Source organism: Pieris napi, chromosome 13, assembly GCF_905475465.1.
Source record: "Pieris napi chromosome 13, ilPieNapi1.2, whole genome shotgun sequence".
Taxonomy (NCBI): domain Eukaryota; kingdom Metazoa; phylum Arthropoda; class Insecta; order Lepidoptera; family Pieridae; genus Pieris; species Pieris napi.
Genome location: NC_062246.1, coordinates 452,768 through 475,669, shown reverse-complemented (window position 1 = coordinate 475,669; position 22,902 = coordinate 452,768). Strand labels below are relative to the sequence as shown.

The window sequence follows — 22,902 nt, the reverse complement described above, 5'->3', positions numbered from 1 at the left end:
TTACACTTTAAAAGTTTTTAATTGAGATTATAAGACCAAGAGAATATTTTTTTAGGTTCCAAAACAAAAATATAAATAAATCTAATACTTCATGGAAACCTTGTACAATAATTCTGTAAAACAGCAAATTACAAATGAGATTAGTATTTTTCTGTTGAATTAAACAAGATTACAGTATATTGGTTTTTAATTATTTTATTTACACCGTTTGTTGATAACTTTCAAAAACTGAGAATCTCTGTCTTGGGATATTTCTCTTGTTGGTGTAAAAGTTCTCTCCTATTGGGTAAAAATGAAAGACGCACATAAAAAACCAAAAAATATATTTTTTCATTATTACATACGATAACACATTTATTTACGTACATATACAGGCACACACACTCTCTCTAACGGCCGAATACTATCGCGGGGAATATCTGGGATTCTCTGGAGCATACGTGAAACTTCTGAGCTCGTACGAAACGCTATTTTGATTTTCGTAACATATTTCGCGCTTAATCTCGCTGTCAAATTCACTGCAACCGCCGAACACGCGATTGGGGGTTCGATTCGAAATCCCGTTTCGTGATTGGTCGGTTTGACGTTCCGAGCTCTGATTCGCCGACGCGGCTGCTGCGTCGTCGCGATTGGTCGGAATCGGTTTGAATAAGGCGGAATGTGCTGTGGCCGTGTCGACATCGGCTTTGCGAGATACTAGGATACGAATGTCTGTGTGGAGGTAGAGTTTTCCTGACTTGGACGTCATGAACCTGCAAATAAATAAACTTATTAACATACATATATAATATGCAACTTTGGTGATAAATTTTAGAGTATGCGTAAGTTTTTTTATATGAATTTGAAAATTAATCAAATAATAGATAATTTATCTGTCAATGCGAGAATATAGAAATATTATTTTGTAATTCCACTCAAGATTTAGCTTTGCAAAAATTGTTTCTTGGCACATGAGGCTGAACGTTCTCTTGCTTAACATTGCCTGTGGAAGAATAAAACGTGTTCGCCATATTACACTGGAGAGAGTATGAGTCAACTCTCGTACCAACCTCAGATGTATCAAATATCTCAGCCACTTGTGCATTTCGTGGGTTTTAGGCGGATCAGCACCGGCAGGCATATACAGCGTCCTCTGGCGGAGGAAGGTGCGCGCGAGTGGCGGCATATTGGTCAAGTCGTACAGGACCACGAACATCTTGACCAGGGTCCCGTGGGGGTTGAACAGGGACACCTGAACGGTGCCGGAACGGGCGACGCGGTACCCACCGGGACCGAGGTTTATGTGACCCTGAATTTGGAGAGAATCTAATAAATCATAAATAAAATATAACATTATATTGGATATTAAATTAAATAAATCAGGGGCGCTTCAACATCTTTAGGTCTTGGCCTCAGATTTCTGAATCTGTTTCATGTCTAATAGGCAAGTAAAGATCAGCCTCCAGTGCCTGACACACGCCGTCGACTTTTTGGGTCTAAGACATGTCGGTTTCCTTACGATGTTTTCCTTCACCGTTCGAGCGAATGTTAAATGCGCATATAGAAAGAAAGTCCATTGATACACAGCTGGGGATCGAACCGACGACCTCAGGTATGAGAGTCGCACGCTGAAGCCACTAGGCCAACACTGCTCATATTGGATATTACAGATTATATTTATTTTAAGCAGATAAAGAACAAAAATAGTCCTATTCACTAACATACAGTCATGTCTCGTTAGAGAATGTTGACATACGAGTGATGAAGATAAAATATTCAACAGCATCTCGGGGTTCCACCTCACGAAAGAGGAAATATTTAGCAGTAGTCACAATTTAGTTTTTTCTTTAAAATATTAAGATAACAACATCTTTAATAATCTGTTAATGTTTAATTTCAGTTTTCTATTTGTTATCTATTAATGTACTCAATTGTCTTTTGTTTTCTGTTTCATAAATATATAAAAATATATATTTTGTTGTTTAAATGTAATCTATTTTGGCTTTGTATATTATCTAAGTGTTTTCTTTTATAATATGGATATGTGTACTTATAAATAATTTTTTTTTTAAATATAACCATACATCCAAATGAACCAATTTGATTGATTAAAGGTCCTTCTTATTGAATGAAACACAATTGCCTATAAGATATCGAGGTCTACCGCAAGTGAAATCTAGTATTAAATATCACTGGTGACGCACCATATACGGCGCGTTGGTGCCCCCGGGCGCATAGAAGAACACGGTAACTGGCAGTCGTCTGTGCGGTGGGCAAAAGGCCCCAGAGGCCCCGAGCTCTGCTGTGAAGCCGTGCACCGTCGCCACTGGCTCCAGGCGACCCTTGAGAGCAGACTCCTCGAAGCTTCCTGCAAGGATGAAGGGAAAAGAATGAAACTCATTTCCACCTATTATCTGTTCTTCTCGCTTTTAACCAACTTAGCTTAACAGTAAGGTAACAATTTATAAAATCGAAAAATATGTTTTGGTAATACGTAAAACAGTAAGCAATCACAGAATACAGTACGTATATCTAAATATATAAAACAAAGTCGTGTTAGTTACACCAACTCAAGATCGGCTGGACCGTATCTCTTTTCTGGTGGATTCTTTTTCGCTCCGAATAGCATAATAAGTAATAAAATATCGTATAAGTTATCGAATAAAAATAAATAAATTAATTAGTTTTACGAATGCAAACAGCATGTAGTGCCATATGTTGACAAAATTACCTACAACTTTGTTCTTGCGCCGGATGACAAAACAAAAAATGTTGTATATCAGAAAGTGCTTTAACATGCAGTATCGCAATATTGGCGCTAGAGAAAAGAGGCCTAATGTGTAAAACTGCCATTCTTCTGTCGCAATGGCAAGCATTAAAACATTTCTGTATTTGCAAAGAAGTTGTATTAATGTTATGATCTTAAAGAAATCCTAAATTAAGTTTAACTAAAGTTAACACGATATTATTAGACTGAATATTATTAGAATGGCGGAATGAAGTTAGCCAGGTCAGCTAGTGCCTGACCAAAAGAATGTTTCAGAACGTTAAGCCGTTAAGTAAGAACTCAAAATCAGTGAAATAAAATATTCCTTTGGTAAATTATATGTATATCTTACCCAGCAAGCCCGTACTGGTTCCAATCCTGAGTTTGGTTGCGGGCGTCTTCTTCCTTTGCGGTGTGTCAAGAGGTGCCGGTCGCTGAGTGCGAGGGTGAGGCGCCCGTGGCCGCGTAGGGGACACGGGAGACACGGCAGCGGGGGACGGGGGGGATATCGGGTGGAATAGAGCACTGAAAGCATAATGTATAACAAATATAAGAGAGCTCTGTCCTACTACTTCACCAAAACCAACTTAAACTGGAGAGCAGCATCACAGGCACAAAAAGGATGGTCTAAATAAAATATCACAAATGCTAGTCGAACATCTCACCTTTTAATGTCAGAGACTCCGTTGATCGAATCGTCAAAGTCGAAACAATTATTTCCCCGACGCAGCGGTGCAGGACTAGAAGTCAAGGGCAGACCGGTTTTGGTGTGGAACACCATGGATGCAGCCGAGTCGAAACGCCAGCGGAACCTGTCCATCTCCGTCGGAGACGGAATCTGATTCTCTTGTCCTTTTCTGTCCGCATCCGATTGTGTGCCCTGTCTCGTTTTCTCTAATTCTAAATTATTGTCTGCTACATTGTCAAAAGGCTTATACGTTCGATCGTCGCTTCTACCGACTTCACCGTTGGACGAGTTAGACTCTGCATTATCGGGGAATTTGAAGGGATCCTCGTCTTTCGGAGATTCCATATCACATTTGTCAATAGATCCGTAGTCGCACTTCTCAAAGCACACATAATCTTCGTTTATGGAGTACGTCTTCTGGCGCTTGGGTTCCGGTTTGACCGAGAACACCGTGTCGTCATCGCGTAAATTCAACTCTGCTATATCACTGTTGTGAACCCTGTCGTTTATGACTCTCTCTATCCGGTCCACTATTGGGAAGAAACGTCTGAGCTTCGGCCGTTTTATAACTTCATCACACTTATCACTACTTATATCACTATTTATATCACATTTAAGCTTTTTTAGAGAACGTTCGTCTTCTTCGTACTTCCGCCTCGATCCGTTCTCTATTAAGGCCAAGTCGTAGCTGCCTTCCGATCTGACCATGCCTCTGTCCAGGCAGCCGGGGCACTTCATCTCGACGGCGTTTCCGCACTGACACTGAACGTCGTCCGTCTGGGTTCCGATCGTGTTGGTCCTCTTGAACTCGAAGGGCGGAACGTCGACCGGCTCTACGAATGGAGATCTGCTTTCTATTCTACTGGCGGGTAATGTCAGGTAAGTCTGATTCCGGTAGCGGCCGATGGCTCTGAACCTGTCGAATCTGGCCGCCTGCAGGATCGGTATCGAGGTGTGAGTCTCCTTCTTCGCTTCGCCGTCGGATGACGTGCTATCACAGAGTTTTTTGAGTTTGCTCTCTTTCCGCAAACGTCGTTTGTATTTAGCTATCTCCTTCAGCCGCCTCTCGTCTAACATCTTCGTCTCCTGCTTCTTGTCGTCCGACTCGTCGTCACAGCTGCACTTATGCTTTCCGCTCTCGCTGCAGGGCGTCAACATACGATCGTCGAGGAGCTTTTTATCACAGGAAGAGTAAAGGTACTCCGTGGAGAGGCGCCTACCGCCGACGCCGACGTTAGAGTTGATGGCGTCGGAGGGGTACTTCCTCGGGCCCAGAGTGAGATCTTTGAGCTTTCCCACCAGTTCCTCGTCGTCGACGCTGGGTCTCCGTTTGCATGTGCATTTGACGTGAGGGATCTTGTCTAGCCTCGGGAGGCTCTCGAGGGAAACTTTGAGGTAGAGGTCGGTGCCGATGTCTGCTAGGGGGAAGGTGTGGTCGGTGGGGGGACGAGAAAAGTCGGGGGAGGTCTCTCCCGGCTCGATGGAGTAGATGATGTTCAGCTTGCGCTCGTCCAGTTCAGTCTCGTCACAGTTGGCTTCGATTTTCTTAAAGTTGCACGATTCGCGGCTTAGTTTTCTCCTGCAAACACATCAAATAAGTCATATTTATTATTCCTGTAGCTTTAAAGTTCTGTTGTTGAAATATAATACATATACTTTTGCTATACCTTCGTTCAGCAGGTCTATCCTCAGAGTACAGCGTGGCTCGCCAGGCGCAGAGTTGGGAGAAGTGGAGCTGAGAGCGGACTGCACTCAGCAGCCAATGGGGAGAGATCACTGACGCGTTCTCAGGGTTTCTGCAAACAACGATCACACCATATGTAGGAAACCTCACGTACTCTACAAGAATTCCTTCCCGCCAGTAGCAGTAGCCGCCCTTTTCTTCTCTCTAGTAAGAATTCCATCCTTAAATTCCAAACTATCAATACAATAACATATCAACATGATTGTTTTATAATAAATGGTATCACTTATTCTCAAGATATGAATCGCTTTTGATTTTCACTTATTTTTCAGTAAAACTTATTTGATTTAAATATTTTATATCAACTTTTATAAATATTTTACGTTAGGTACGACAAAGTTGATGATAGAAGATAGATCTGAACAGAAAAAGCTAGTACGGAAAATAGAAAAACCCGCAGAAAACATTCGTATGGTGAACCTTCAGACAGCTGTACTATGCCTGCTGCTGTGGATGAACATCTTTCTACAAGCAGGTATTTATACAATTCCGATATACACTTGTCAGGATAAGAGAATCAATACATATAATTACTTTAATTTCTTTATAAAAGTTAAGTTTATTAATAATGTTAAGTACATTCTCCTTTTCGCAAAGTGAAGCCAAAGCAAATATACCAAATAAATAATGTATCTTTTAAGAATAAACATGTATAAGAATAGAATTATAATAAAAAATGCCCTCTCACAACATTGCTGTGTCTAACCAAGGTCCTTATTGGAATAAATTATAACGTATCACGTGTGGGAATGCAATAAAGATTTGAGTTTGTGTTTACTTGTTGGTGATAGCTACGGCCCATCTCTCGAGCAGCAGGCCCCGCTGTCGCAGCTTGTCTCCCGGCCGACACATGGACGAGTAGCAATCCTGGCATTCTGGTGCTAAGAGGACCTGAAATTTGGAGAAAATTGTTTGTGAAAAGAAGTTTTTTTGAAAATCCACCAGTGTATATAAAATTCCACTCATCTCCCAGGGTAGACACAAAGTGACCTATTAATTATCACTTACAATTACTTAGATTATTCCATAAAAAAGCCGCATCATAGCAAATATGAATTACTTTGTATTTATTTATAGCATAGAAACGAGCCTAAGGGACGCCCAAAAAGGGCAGTTGTCGCAGCCCATGCCCATTTAAGTCGGTGAGTTACTGGCCTTTGAGGGAGGAGTATGTTTTTTTTTAACAGTTCGAGGTCATATCTCCCAGGGAATATCCCCACCGGGAGTCGATAGAATAGAAAAGATAAATCTCTGATAGACGGTTATTAGGTTTAACCTATTAATCACTATAACTTACGTCAATGCATATCGGTATCTGGTCATTCCACAGGGCGTGGACGTGGTCATCTAGCTGGGCCTCAATTCCCGGTAGGGGCTCGTTCGTGTCTGCTTTCGGCTGGGTTACTATCTGAGAATAATATATTACATATTATTAAAAAGAAAAAGTACTGAAGGATTTGGTGAGAAGCACAAGCACAAGTCATGTGGAACATGGTGTAATGGTTGCAGGTACTTACAAAGACTGTGTCAAACAAAAAACTTAGCTATGAAAAAGAGTGGCGGAGAGTTTATTCTCAGTTCTTCTCTAACGTTCTACGTCTTGATTTGAGAACTGGCAGTAAAGGTAAAATTAGAAGCATTTAATATATATTTCTTTTTTGACGTTCATAAGTGTACATTGTGTTACCGATATGAATAAATGATTTTGACATTTGCACTGAGTGGAGTGTAGTCCTATTGCTTCCGCTTATTGCTGTTGCAGAGTCCCAAACCTCGAATTTAAGAAATCGTGTTTATAATCGATTTTAGTAGGAATAATGAAGAAATAATGTTTTACCTGTTTGCTAGTGGAGGGACTGAGCTTGTGCCGTCTGGTGAGAGTGGTGGGACTGCCGCTCCGGGAGCGCACTATCAGCCGCCCCAACTGGTGCAACAACACCGCGCCGCTCGCCACCGCCGACTCGTTACTGTGCATCTGAAATGTCACAAATTTCATCAATATTTAAAGCAAAAATATGTCACAGGTGTAGCAGGGAAAAGTTCACACATGTACTTTAGAAAAAAAGTAACATCTGACTCTTGCCAACCATGTATACCATAGACTGCAAAAAGAAGCAGAATATGAAAGAATAAGTCCATTCTCAACCAACTAAAGATGACGACAAGACTGTCAACTATTATATTTTACAAACGGGTGCTTAGCTACTTTGGCCATATTGCCACCGAATAGTCTTTTCGGCAGGAGTCGAAGTCGGGGTCGATCGCCTACCCGTTGGTCTGACCAAATTAAGACAATTATGGATCTCAAAATCCCTACTGCCCTGATAGAATGGAGTTGAGTGGAGGTATCGATTAAGGCTTTTCAATACAGGCATGACCTTCTGAAGTACGTAATGAAGACTACGAAGAAGAAATGATGGCTATTTAAACATTTCTTAAAAGACCGCCTAGTTTTAAGAATCAACAGTAGGATTTGTATCTTATAATTTACATTGTTTAAAGAAAAATAAAACTAAAGCAGCCGATGCCCAAGCATAAAAACTAAAATGGCAAAGGGTTGGTCATTTAACACGATACCTGGACCACACATGGAGATTAAAGACAACACAACGGAAGGGACCATCCGGGAAAAGGGAGTGGGCAGGGCAAAAAGTAGATGGGCTGATGACTTAATAGAAATATCAGGAAAACATTGAAACACCATTGGCATACAGGGACATCTGGAAAGGGTTGGAGGAGGGCCTGTGGATATGGACCCAAGCCGGGCTATCATTTAGCTATAAGTAAATACTAACGAAATTTGAATGGTAATTAAGGATATGAAAATAAAAAAAGGCTTTCATTTTATTAAGTACACGCAAATTAGTCTGCGTCAAAATGAAACATTGATTATTATTTACTCGATATTACTTTTGCTTCTAATCAAACTGAAGCGCATTGCTCATTACTATTTAAAGTAGAGAATCTAGCCATAGATTAAAAACCATAATTTTCCCACAGATTAAAAGTGACCCAATTCCGTCGCCCTGTTGCTAGCGGCCTACTTTTATAAATAGAACAGCGTTGCAGTGACCTAGTTCACTAGGTTTTGACTACCGTGCTGGAAATTTAACTGTTACATCATGCAGGTTAAAACCAGAGATTAAACAAAGGATTCTTAACAGGCATTTTAACAAGTTATATCATTTTGTTACTAATGGAATACATTTTCTTTTGTTTTGAATAAAATGCAATTTCTGTCATTCATTTCACTTTGTAGAGACATTTTCAAATAATTATTGATAAAGAGTTTGCTTGATAATCGTTTTTTACTAATCTTTATTAGGGAATTTCTAATATCTTTTCTTAAATTAGAAATCACAAATAAAACCTACTGATCGTAACATCTCTCACAATTTTTACTTTCTTACGAGATCTGGGTCGCTTTTAACTCCCGTCTGCGCTGTAGACGCTTTGCACTTCACGTACAACTAGACAACTATTTATTTAAAGCGCTGAAAAGGGGTTGCATGGAAAGTGTGTCAAGGGCGCTGCAAGCCACACCCCGACATTGGCACGCTCTAGCTTTGAACAAAGGTGCTTTGTGTTCAAAAATACATCTAACAGACACAGATAGAGGAAACGGTTTGTTCCTTACCGTAAACCCAAATTTTGGAATTATAATAACAAACGATAATTCCCAAGTCACTACTAGAGTTTTGTGTTTTCAACAGACTTAATGAAACAGTGGTGCCTCGATAAACGAGTTTAATTCGTTCTAAACCTAGCTCGTATCAGAGTAATTTTCCCATTGAAATTAATTGAAATGCCATTAATCCGTTCCAGTACCCAAAATACCACCTCAAGTGTTTTTGAATAAGAAAAGGATTTCACGCTATAATTCAATAGACATCATCTTTTTCGGACTCATTTGTTTTGGTAATGTACAAAAGCCGCAAACACAACTTATCAAAAATGCTTCGAAAACGAGGGAAACAAGCAAACAGACTGAGATCTAGTCGGAGGATAAACTATTAGTGTAGTGTGAAATTCCTCGTATCTAAAATCTATCTCTCATCTCAAAGCAAAATATCGCTCGCTCGGATTTTCCTATCTCAAAACTCTCTTATATCGGAACACTGTACATTTCATTATGATAAACTTGCAAATAGTAATCTTATGACTTAGACCAATTTAAAATCATTTGTACTGAAAAAAATTGTAAACTCTTCATCATGGTAACATGGGTAGCTTATTATAGAACCTGCATACTACGGAAATAAGGGCGTAAGAAAGGCAAATTACAAGGTAATTTTAAAATTGGAATGTGAATTAAAGTTGACCTTTGAATGTAGGTCACCTTACGAAACTACTCTGCATCCACACGTCACACAAACGATAACTAAACTGGCTCTTGTTTAAAAAAATATATTATTAGGGTGTTGTTCCCTAAACAACTTCTAAGATTCATTTTTCTTCAAATAGAAAAACTTTATTACACAATTAAAAACCTTTGCAGTAAAATAAGAAAGTGCCCTAGTCTCCATACCAGCATATATACATATATAGTCCCTATATCGTGGGCACCTAGTCTCTACCATTTGACATACTTAAGAACATGTACACAACTGTGTAGTTTTGCCTAGTGGCTTCAATGTGCTACTCTCATGACTCTGGTCGAAGGTTCGATCCCGACTGAACTTCCTATTTACGCATTTAAGTGTTAAATAATTGTCTACACTACGTCTAACTAGAGCTAATTTTCTTGCACTATAAATGTATAGCTTATACAATGTAGCTTATACAATTATAGCGTATCTATGTGTGTAAACTTAACACATACGTAAAATTTGTATTAAAACACACAGCTTTTACTGATCTTATTTAATCGAAGGTAGCAGTGTTGGCCTGTTTCAGCTTACGTCTCTCATGCCCGAGGTGGTAGGTTCCATCGCTGGCTGTCTACCAATGGACTTTTTTTCTATGTGCGCATTTAACACTCGCTCGAACGTTGAAAGAAAACATCGTGAGGAAACGGCTTGCCTTAGACCCAAAAATGTCGACGGCGTGTCTGAGGTACAGGAAGCAGATCACCTACTTGCCTATTAAATTGACAAATGATCATGAAACAGATACAGATATCTGAGGCCCAGGCCTAAAAAGGTTGTAGCTCCACTGATGTATTTTTTATTTATATTTAAAAACATATACCGTGAATGCAATAGTGATAAATACATATAATTAATTATTTACACACTAATCCATTCGTTATTGATCATTTATCAATAATTTAATTTAAAACACGATTTTATAACTGCGGACTTTGAACACTCAATGTCATTTAATGTTAATTTATTCTATTACATAAGGTAAACTGCATTCATATACAAAAAATAATTTTGTTAGATAAAACAAATTTCAGATTTTACATTTAGGGATTAATTCTTTTATTAAACAATAGACAAACGGGCAGGAGGCTCACCTGGTGTTAATTGATACCCATGGACACTCTCAATGTCCGGACTCGCGAGTGCGTTGCCGGCCTTTAGAACTCGAAACACGGAATCGAACTTAAATTAGTTTTTATTTGTTGTAAACATAATCACGAAAATGAGGTCGCCAATACGATTTTGTTGACGTCATATTGATAAAAAATTAACCGTCTAATGTTTACACATAAACAAAAGAAATCTACTAACAAAAACCTGTAAAAAATTAATTTTAAATAAACAAACACTTTGTTTATATAAATATCCCAGTTTTATTGATAAATTATTAACTTAGTAAAATTCGATTTAACGTTAATAATAAATACACTTTATAATTAACATAACTCACCTAGGTATAATGATAACGAAAGATAACAGAGGTGGAGCTCTTGTTTCAAATCTAGATAATTCTATAAATAAAACAGATCGTAAATTTTATCATCAACACCACCATCAAATGAAACCATTTTAAAAATTAAAATACACCTGTATATTTTCCTATATTTAATATATATTTCGTATTCCTACAGCTAACATAAATGATATATAACAAAATCCAATTATACTAAAGATATAGCTAAATAAACTCAATAAAAATTATTAAATACTTTTAACTGAGTAATATGTAGTTCGGTTGTGTTGTGTGATGGTATGAAAGTGAGGGTTTGAATGTGGGGTGTGCTCATGATGCATTTACAAGCAAATATCTCTAGGAAACCAGTATGCCTTGAAGCCAAAAATGGATGCCTGTCAGACATATTTACTACTAGAAATCTAAGGCCAACGCCCAAAAAGCTCTCTAAGACATATCTAGAACCTAAAATACCTTTTACATTTTTGTTTATTTTTTATTTTTTCTTTAGATTTTATTTTATTTTATTTATAATATGTTATAATGAGTTGTTTTTTAATTATTTATGCACTTCTTGTACTTTACCCTATGTAGGTTGTTTATTGTTCCATATTAGGTTTGTCTGGAAGAAATCGCTTGTTAGCGATAAGGCCGCCCGTTGCCCAATAACTTATGTAACCTGCTTTTAAAACTACATTCATATAAAATGTATGTATTTGTAGAAGGTAACAAAGTGTAAATAAATAAATTACCGTTCCAAATATTAAAACCATTTATTAAAAGGGAAAACGGAAATTGTAACGTCTTTTTAAGAAAGCCTTATTGTGGAAATGACTTTCCTAATCAGCTGTTTCAAACGTGAAACTGATAATAGAATTGGATACATAAGGAAAGTCACATGTTATTTATTTAACTTTTGAACTTAGTACATGCCGGAATCGTGTGAATTAATTTCTATAATATTACTACTAGCAGACCGGCCAAGCGTTGCTGTGGCTAAGGTTTTTGTTATATTACATAGTATCAAACTATTCAAGGGAAACGGTAGGAGAATACCAGTCATGGGGACCACCATGCTTTTTTGGTGGTTATGCTATTAAATTGTAGCTTATGTGAAACGTTGGTACTTTTAACACAGCGCCATCTGTTAGAATTGTGACTATCAAAATATAATAAACAAATATTTTGCAATAAATAATATTGCGGGTATAAATTGAGATGTAAGCTATTCTATCTTTTAAGTTGGATCAAACTACACACGGTGTGCAAATTTGATTGATATCGGTTAGGTAGTTTAGGAGTCCATAGCGGACAAACAACGTGACACGTAATTTATAGATATTAAGATATTGAAATTGATTTCTATATATTACGAGTACTAGCTGACCCGGCAAACGCCGTTTTGCCATGTATAATATTTCTAGGAAACATTTTTTTAGTTCAATAGAGATTACTATCTATAATAATAAAAAATAGGGGTTGATCGAAGAGGAGTGAAAATTAGGGGTTGTATGTAATTTTGTAGGCTGTATCATAAAAAAATAAAAACAAAAAAAATTGTCTAAAAAATAAAAAAATAAAAGTTTTGGGGTAGGCACCCCTTATCACTTAGGGGTTTGAAAGATAGATAGCCGATTCTCAGACTTACTGAGTATGCATAAAATAATTCATAAGAATCGGTCGAGCCGTTTCGGACACGAGAATTTTATATATTTCTATATTATAAACGCTGTTACGGATAATTTAAAGAAACTTAGAGGGGCCATAATAAGGCAAGACACTACAAGACACAGTTTTAGGATTTTTTATTTTTTTATTGTTGGAAATTAACTTGCAATGCAAAATTTCATCAACATCACCTTGATGGCTGGAAGTCTTCCATAGTCCGTTTCACAAGGCATTTTCTTTTGCGGATTAGCGAACTGTGTAATCGACTCCCGGTGGGGGTCTTCTCTGACACCACCTCCAACTATTCAAAGTTAGGGTGTACTCCACCCTCAAAGACCGGCAACGGGTGAAAATTCAGTAAAAATGGGTTTCATATAAATAAAAAAAAATAACAGATCCCCGCGCCGGGGCAACATTTAAAAGTGACCTACCCAAGATCCTTAAGTGCTCGCTATGGACGGGAGACACAGTTTCAAACATATTTTCAGCCTGTGCCAACTATAACAAATATTGCAAGCGGACCTAGACGTTTTTATTACTTAAACAGATAAATAAACTAACAAAAACACCACTAAGGGTTTAACCTGTGCCTGAAGAAAATATATATTAACCACTAAGGAACGGAGGCGATAAATTTAGTATGATTCAATAAAAAATTACCTACAATCAACCTGGCTGGTAGTTTTTGCTATACAAGCAAGAAATTTCTAGTAAAATCTAAAATTGGAAGTTTTTATTTTTATTTTTTGTAACAATAATTGTAACACATACCTACTGTAGATTATGTATATGGTGAACTTTAATAAATAAATACTAGGACGCTAAGCAATAAATAATAATAATATATAATCAGCTGTTGGCTTATAAAACCCCGACACCCGCTTGACCGTTTAAAAATGACCTATTAAATGTTATCAGTTATCACTTATCAGTAACTTTATAGCTGATAAACATGCAGTTTTTATCGCTCACAATCACAATTTATTACATTATAGATATAAGGCAAAAACCGGTTATTAAGATATTTTTTTCTTTATTTCTAGTTAATATTTCAAATGCTTAAAGTTTTTAATATAATAATTTAAATAACACTTTATTTATACAAAATCATTCTACATTATTATTCCACAAACGTGGCAACACTTCATTAAAAACGCGGAAGAGAAATCTAAATTTAAAATTGCGCACAATGTTGACAAACACATACAGACCTCTCTTTCACACCTAGGTCTTCTATTAGCTATCTCATTCGATGCCCCAAATGATTCGAGTCTCGAAATCTGAATTATTTCAAACCACTTTATGTTATCTAGATGACATCCGGACAATATTTTTTTAATAATGTTCCTTTCGGTCCTATCGCAATACAATTTGTTTCTAATCCAGTTAAAATAATTAATTCAACCTTGAAAAAAATCTGCACTGTATTTCGCAATATGTTATATGTTATCAAACTCATTTGTTCTGTTTTGTACATAATATAATTAAATGACGTCAGGATTTACTATTTAGAGTTGGTCTGTATTATTTCTTTGTACAATCTGTGACAAGGATTTTCAAATACAGACATTATTTGTATAGTCCTTTTCATGAAAGAAGTCCCCCAGACGCGGCGCTGCAATCGCATAACGTAATGTTGCCATTTATGAGTAAAAAATTTGCCAATTTTATTTACATTTAGCAGATGTAATTTATCAAAATATAATATTATTTTCTGCATACTTCGATGAAACAATATTTCTGTTATGTAAAAAGTATATTTTTATTTACTTATATTAGCGGTGTACCAACTACTTACAGGGGAAAGATGAGAAAATAGGGTAAAGAAAAGCAATACAATTTTTTATTCAGTTTTGTTGCATAATTGTTGGGTTACAATTTTTTTCGAAGTACACGCCGCTATTATACTTTCGTTTGTAATTCTTGTTACAGTTTTCTCTGACACACCTGCAATTAAATTATGAACAATTAAAAATAATAGTAACTTTAAGTTTATGATGCTTATGTAATATGTAATATATGTTTTAATTTCAGTTACCTAGTTTCATCACGTTATGTATTTATTCAATTTTGTCGCAAAAACGAATTAATATCATAAAAGTCCCATAAATACAGCAAAAAATTATTAAATGGCAACTCTAAAAAGTACCTGTTATGGCGGCAACTCTCTTCCGAACATTGTTTAGTGGTATTAAAACACCTTGATTCTTATGTTCCGCTTCACAGAACTCTTTCACCTTTAATATCATTTCTCGAGCCGAACTTTTTACAACTTTTGGCATTGTAATCAATCTTTAAAATGCACTAAGCCAGTTAAAAATTCACAAAAATCTACCACAATAAACGAACTTGATAACATCGACGAATGACAACATTGCCGACCTGTCAAATTTAGTTCCAAAAATCACCGCGGGACTTCTTTCATGAAAAGCACTATACAACTGCTTTTTATTTTTATTTTTTTATACCGGTGAGGTGTTCGAAATTGCGAACTTTACATAGAATCTAAACTTATTTCGCGCAAAAGTACCAGGTCGATATGAAACACAAGGAAGTTGATAATTCGTTCTATTTTGTGTTACGAATTTAAATTTATAACCAACCAACCAAATTATACACGTTTTCCGAATTTAAAATATCTTCTGTTTAATTAACATTATATTTATAAGTCAAGGACTCACGGGCAGTTTTATTTTAATTCAAACAACAATTGGCAAACGAAGAAAATGCTCTCAAATCCGCATGTATGTGTTATGTACTAGACGCAGCTTTTTGGCTTAGTTGGTACTCCGGAGGTTCCTAGTTCGATTAAAACAGCCCAACAAAACAGTTGTTTTGGCTTTGCCAACAACTTGCCTATTGCTACCTGAACTGCAAATGTTTATATCTGTATATTTCATAATAGATATATCCGTCCTTATCCCAGTGGAAGAGATGTCGTCATTACTCTATTGGTTTATAATTGTACGTTTATGCCTCGTGCCAGAACGCTCTCAGCTGAAAATAGACTTTATTGCATTCAAATAAACTTCCAAATCAATCGCACTACAACCGACCTTGCCATATAAAAAAATATCAAGGTGATTCGTTACGCAATCGATTTTAAATCTTATTAATAGACGTTAAAATTCAAAATCATTTGCATATAAAATGTACATAGAACGTTGAATGCACTTTTACGCTAGACGAGCCCTTCTGACATAGATACGCTGTTGCCGAGCGGACTATTTATTTAAAGCTGAAAGCGCTTTAAATAATTTTATAGTCTAATCTGGTTATATTTGTAACACGCTACTTGGCTTACCGGTAAACTTAACTATTTATATTGTACCTAACAATAGATTGCCTATACAGACATTAGAAGGATTTGAATTGTTTTGCTCGTGTCGGTAGATTCCAGCAATTTAAGGAAGCCCTGTAATGATGATGCCTTTTTTATTATTTTACAGGATAATATAATAGAATCATGATATGTTACATTAGAAATCCGTTGTGGTTTGTATAAATATAGCCATAGCAGTATTGTTTAGAAGCGCGACTAATGTATATAAAAGTAATTCCATCTGCAAAAACCAACCTAGGAGTTCAGACACTACTCGGATTAAACCGTACATATCCGGAGCTGGATATATTCGGGGCTGATCAATTTTAAAGAAGGCATTGTTAAGAGCTTTCTTCGTACATAATCCGCTGTATTGGTGGTAATTTTTTTTCCTACATAACAAAAATTTCTGGTATTTTTTGTATATACTATATTTATCTAAATTGTCATACATTTACATAATATACCGTAAATAAAGTATTATGTATGATGTGGTAAAATAAATAAATAAACGTTAGGAAAATAGCTGACCGGGTTTTTTATTAGCGGTCTCTAGCCATAGACGTTGTTTGCTCTCGATGTATAGAGCCGAACTTACGTTACCGCTCGGGTCTGTACTTCATGCTCAACTTGTTTTTTGTAATCTCGAAAAAAGTGCTCAACTAGAAGACATTTGTTTAATTTTTCTGTTATGGGCAGTCTTTAAAGATTCTTCTTCTTTTTATATGAGTCGAGCACATTTCACGACGAGTTTGAGGATTCACCTTTGGAGGTTAATATTAGGTTGAGATACGTTTGGTTAAAATCTACCGAAGCTGGTCAGACCTAAAACAGTTCCTAAAGCGTTCATACAAAGGCGTCGTGTCGTCTAGGCACGCTTGACGCGCGACCAAATAAACCTTGGCACGATTTTGCTTCTTAATTTTAAAGTTTATCTCGCGAGATAACGTAGTTATTATAGTCGATACGATAGAAAACATTGAGAGTGTATAATCATTTCATTATTTTCCCAAAACATCTCATTTTGATATTCAAACCAAAACAAAGTCCATTTGTCTGACGGAAACTCTTTTACAATAATATATTGTTATTAAATGTAATTACTATATACGGAAACGAACCGCGATAAACCACAGAAACTATTATCTGTGGTAGATATGACAACTAACACAACAAATATTTTTTACAAGACTTGTTTTTCATTTTTATATTTTGTTTATCTGTTTCATTATGTGATGGTCAAATTAAGGTATGAAAAATATAATGTGGAAATTATTGTGGATTCGTTAAGTTATCAATTTACCATTTTATTTGTTCAATAGTTGTTTCAAATCCAACGAAAAGGATAACAGTTTCTGTAAAAAGATCATTTAATTTTATGAATTTACAAACAAGCTATTGATCGATCAATAGTCGACCCAGCAGTACCTAGGCCGACCTACAGGTCTCCGAGCACTAGGCTGGCACCGCCCGATAATGGCCCATGGCGCTCAAGGTGCCCCAGCCAACGTAGAGCCTTGTATTCGCCTGTAATGGGCTGGTTACCAACTCCAGAGTGGAGGAGGGCCGCAGCTGAAAGCCTACAATTGGCGGAGGTGGCACAGGACCAGGGGCGCTGGAAGAGTCTCATTTCGGAACGAGTGAGTGAGTAAACGAAAATTTATAAACAATTATTTAAATGTAACTTAATTTATATAATTAATCCGCTAATTATATAAATAATAAATAAAACTACCAGGCTTACATAAACTCAAAGCGGTCGTAAAAGGAGGTCGAGTGAAAGTAACGCGTCACTTTTTTTAACGGAACGTGTATTTGCAATGAAACGTACTATTTAGCTCATAAATCCATTTCCAATGCAACTTACGAATTACGAAATTCACTAACGCAGTAATGTCTACACCGTTTGATATTACGGCAGAATAGGAGACATACAATTTTACATTACCTCAATCTCCTTCTCTGTATCATCTTCGCAATTTCGAAATACCTTCGTACACTCACCTGAAACAAAAGAAAAAAATACTCAATATACATGCCTTTTGGGTCGTGATTTTACTCAAATCAAACCTTAAAAGGGTCCCAGTTCAGTGACCTTACACCATGTCTAGACTTTAATGCCTAGTGTTAAATTACAGGAAGAAGGGATGATGAGGGTACTTAATTATTTAAAACTTTGTTTTCACATCTCATATATACCAAACCAGTTCCACGAGACATTACAAATGAACGTTTGAACTAGTTTTACCGTATAACTTATGTGATTACCGGAAAATCAGTTTACCGATATTCAATAATTTTGTTCTTAAGTTTGGAGTTTTATAATAGAAGGGAAGGGGATCAATTACCCCGAATTCTTAATCAAATAAATAAAAAAATATTTGACCCAATACGTTTCATTTGTGTTAACAATAGTATATGCAATATGATAACAAGCTCAAAATAGAATAAAAAAAATTAAACCTTTAATCGAAAATCGTAAAATCCGTTAAGTTAAGGGTAAACGGTGTAACGAATAACGAATTTCATCCGTGTAAACCCTGAAACCCTTTGTCGTCTGTACGTTGACCTAGGTCGGGTCTAGACGAAGTCTCGCCTATGCTCTCACTTTTCCCCTATACAAATATAAAGGAATTGAATTTAAATTGATTCCTTTATAATTTAAGGGTTGTTTATTTAGATCCCATCTTAAGTCATTTAAACAAGCTAAAACGGATGATAAATTAAGAGCAATTAATTCCCTCTAAAGTGTGACAAAGAGCTTCAGCGTATGACTCTCATCCCTGAGGTCGTAGGTTCGATCCCCGACTGTGCACCAATGGACTTTATTTCTATGTGCGCATTAACACTCTCTCGAACAGTGAAATAAAACATCGTGAGGAAACCGGCTTGCCTTAGGGTCGATTCGACCAAACTTCAATTTATACCCGAGTAACTATACCAAGAATAATCTATTCCATGATTTTAATCTCGAGTAAATCCATAGTCGTTTGTCCACGTAATCGATAGTATAGGGTATTTCAACAAGAAGTTTGTTTTTCAATTGTGGCAACACCGAGAACGTGATAGTTTTGACATTTAGTTTTTGGCGGTATTCGTAGCAGGTGCTTTGGCAATTATTACAATGAATTCAATTTCACTCGAAAATCGCATTAAAATAATTCAAATCCACTATAAAAATGGTGGTTCTGTTAAAGTTACATTTCGTAAAATTCGTGATATTTTCGGCCAGCATAATCGTCCTTCTGAGACCGCTGTTAAGAATTTGGTCGCGAAATTTGAGTCGACAGGCTCGGTACAAAATGTGCCAACACCAACACGTGTTCGACCGGGTCGTTCAACAGAAAACATCGCCGCCGTGAGCCACAGTGTTGAAGAAGATCAAAATTTGTCAATTTCACGACGTTCTCAACAATTGGGGTTATCCAAAAGCACAACATGGCGAATTTTGCGAAAGGATTTGGCTTTGAAGCCTTACAAGATTCAACTGGTGCAGGAATTAAAGCTGATCGACCATTCAAATCGCCGCAGATTCGCTCAGTTCATTCAGGAACAACCTGCTGGTTTTTCTGAAAAAATCATTTTTTCAGACGAAGCCCATTTTCATTTGTCAGGGTACGTCAACAAGCAAAATTGTCGCATTTGGGCTTCTGAAAATCCTAAAGCAATTAATTGAGAAGTCACACAGCCAATGAAACGATCAATTTATTGCAAACCAAATTTCCCGAGCGCATAATTTCGCGAAATTCAGCTGTTAAGTGGCCAGCCAGATCGTGTGATTTAACACCACTGGATTATTTTTTGTGGGGCTATGTTAAAGACAGAGTCTATACGGAGCCAATCGAATCGATTGCAGCCTTAAAACTCAAAATCCGTGATGTCATTAACGAAATAGACCCTCCATTTTGCCAAAAAGTGATTAAAAATTTTGATGAAAGAATCAACATCTGTCAGCGTGGTCGTGGTGGACATTTGCCAGATATCATTTTTCATTCATAATTGCCAAACTTTTCTCTTTGTAATACGATAAAAAATTTATTCATTTTCCTCTAAATTCTTTGTTTTATTTTGTTTTAGAAAACAAAGTTCTTGTTGAAAAACCCTTTATAATTGTGCTAGGAATAACAATACGCGAATAGCAAGAGAATGGGCGTGTTTGGCCGAAGTAAGTACTTACTAAATTTAGTAAGTCACTTACTATGCTTACAAAATTTTCGGCTGGGACACAAAATAAGTGCTAACGCAGTAAGTATGGCTTAATATACGACGCCATTTTGCTTATTGTTGATGTAAACAAAACGGACAGGAACAGACCTGTCATTGTTCAGATACACATGCACTCAATATAATGATTTTAGACGTAAAAATAAGTTGACAGTTAAAAACTGGTGTGTGTAATTACGTATCAATTATCATAGAATTTATGATATAAACCGATATATGATATGACATAAACCGGTGTTTTGTGTTATGTTAATAAGCCAGTAAGTCTGTCCTGGCCGAAAAGCGCTACAGTCAGCTTGTAAGACTTTAATTTTTTTATGCTTACTGGCTTACTAAGTTTAGTAAGTACTTACTTCGGCCAAACACGCCCAATGGTGAACGAAAATAAAACTCGGCAAATAAATGTTGTTCTACAACGGGACAGTGTAAGAGCATACATCATGTCAACTCGATTTTGCCGTATTATAGTGTGAAAAAGTAGCTTTTAACAGGTGTCAAACGACAACAAAAAGTTTTTATTTCTTGTTTGTTTGAGGCTTTCGTCTAAAAAGGAACTTCTGTTGAGCCCAGTTGAATTTTATTCTAATATTATAGAAAATAAAAAATCTAAAAACAAATAAATAAATAATAAATTGTTTAAACGTTTCATTATACAATGCTAGACTATTAATTTAGTGCGTTGCGTTGACTTGAAATTAAAACACAGAATACATATTTGTGAAATGACAGAAATCAGCTGATTGGACTGACTGACGCCATTAAATTATTCTAGGAATAGCTGTTATTCCGTGCGAAACGGCGGTATAGTAGCAATTCCCGAATAAGCCCACTATTCTTAGAATTTGTAGTTGGTAAAACGTAAAATTGATTTACTCTCGATTAACTGACGATTTATTCTAAGATTAAGATTTACTCTTGTTTGGTCGACCCTTAGACGCAAAAATTAAACGGCGTGTGTCATGCACAGGGGGCTGATCACCTACTTGCCTATTAGATTGACAAATGATCATGAAACAGATACAGATATCTGAGGCCAAGACCTAAAAAGGTTGTAGCGCCACTGATTTCTTTTATTTTACTCAATACTAAACATATCAATATACTTACTCCGACCAAACAAACAAAACATCACTTTATCATTATCTTGATACTATTAAAAATCAATCATATATATACTTTATATATATATTTAAGGCACTTCATACATAAGTATTAAAATAGAACATATTAGAGCTTTTTTGATAACGTTGCTTGGAAGAATTCTAGAAATAAATCAACAACCAATTGATTCCAACAATTTTATAGGTCATACAGATATGAAAAGCTTTAAAATGCTTTAATTAAAGCTTTAATGAATAATTAATTGATGAAAAGACCTGGGAAACGCGAAATTATCTCCATTCCATAAAAAATGGGTCGCTAAGTTTACCTTGATTATTAATGAAATATCTAACTTTTGGCATAAAAGGTAATTGTTTATTATTAGTCAAAGTAAGTCCAGTTAGGTTTTAATTAAACCAATTCAAATGGAATATCCTAAAATCTATTTTAATACACTGAAAACTTATATTTTAAATCCGAATTTTGAAACAGCACGTCTTCACCCCGTGACGCGCCACACACGACTGATCAAAACAAAGATCAGCTGTTCCCGTGAGTCTAGACAGGGGTTGCTGCCCGTGCAATGGGATCCGATGAATCTCAGGTGCACTTTCCACTGTGTTCACGTATCTGCACTAATATTATGAAAATGTATAATCATAGTACGGACAGGGAAATGGGACTGTCTGCGAAATATATTTAGTTCCACAGCAGTGCAGTTCTCTGTGGTTGTCGGATGACTGGATTTAAGGAAACATTATCAAATCAAAATCATTTATTCATGTAGGTAACACAATGTACACTTATGAACATCAAAAAAGAAATTTAAAATTAAATGCTTCCAATTTTACATTTACTGCCAGTTCTCAAATCATTTATTTTAGATTGAGCAGAGATTCTCTCATTAAAACCAGCCTTCTGTGCCTGACACGTCAACTTCGACTCTATCTCGTGCTGATTTTCCTACCGTGTAAGCATTACGAACATTCTATTGGTATTTGACAGGAACTAGGGCTTAAGAGTGGCGGCTTAAGAGGGCGCCCTTAAGCTGCTGGGATTTTCTTCTTCATTTATAGTAATCCTAAGAATTTATATAAAACCTTATATTATTCTGCCAAAGATCGTATGTCTGTAATATGTTCGAATCCATTATTATGAATCAGCGATGATAAATCAAGTGCATGCTATCTTACAACAAATAGAATCTTTACATAATATTATTATATATTACTTTGTGGCAACCTTAACAGGTTATTTTAATTTATAAATATCTGATTTTTGAGATTACTTTTTTTAATAGAACAGGGGGAAAACGGGCAGGAGGCTCACCTGATGGTTAATGATACTTCCGCCCATGGACACTTAATGCCAGAGAGATTGCGTTGCCGGCCTTTTAAGAATTGGTACGCTCTTTTCTTGAAGGACCCTAAGTCGAATTGATTACTGCCTTAGAGATTTAATAATGACACAAATTATGACATTATGGACTCGTGCGCCTGACCAGCTACACTAATACTACAAAACGACACTGAATTGTTTGCAATGTTCTGTACTCATTAATTACAAAAAGAAACAATATAATATATGTG

The 22,902-nt window shown here is 36.3% G+C and overlaps 1 protein-coding gene across 3 annotated transcripts in view; it reads right to left on the bottom strand.

Moving 5' to 3' along the window:
* Positions 1-306: 306 nt before the first annotated feature.
* Positions 307-22,902, bottom strand: part of LOC125055180 — a 33,810-nt gene continuing 11,214 nt past the window's right edge. The window contains exons 1-11 of one of the 3 annotated variants that reach the window (XM_047657477.1): positions 21,320-21,831; positions 17,937-17,992; positions 7,016-7,153; positions 6,476-6,586; positions 5,957-6,069; positions 5,102-5,230; positions 3,412-5,013; positions 3,099-3,271; positions 2,184-2,347; positions 1,050-1,288; positions 307-752 (exon numbers count right to left, since the gene is read on the bottom strand). In XM_047657477.1, the coding sequence (XP_047513433.1) occupies positions 404-752; positions 1,050-1,288; positions 2,184-2,347; positions 3,099-3,271; positions 3,412-5,013; positions 5,102-5,230; positions 5,957-6,069; positions 6,476-6,586; positions 7,016-7,153; positions 17,937-17,992; positions 21,320-21,341 (3,096 nt within the window). In that variant the 5' untranslated portion in view covers positions 21,342-21,831 and the 3' untranslated portion in view covers positions 307-403. Of the gene's footprint in view, positions 753-1,049; positions 1,306-2,183; positions 2,348-3,098; positions 3,272-3,411; positions 5,014-5,101; positions 5,231-5,956; positions 6,070-6,475; positions 6,587-7,015; positions 7,154-17,936; positions 17,993-21,319; positions 21,837-22,902 lie in introns of those variants that run through there. The other 2 variants (XM_047657479.1, XM_047657478.1) reach the window with 2 other exon arrangements.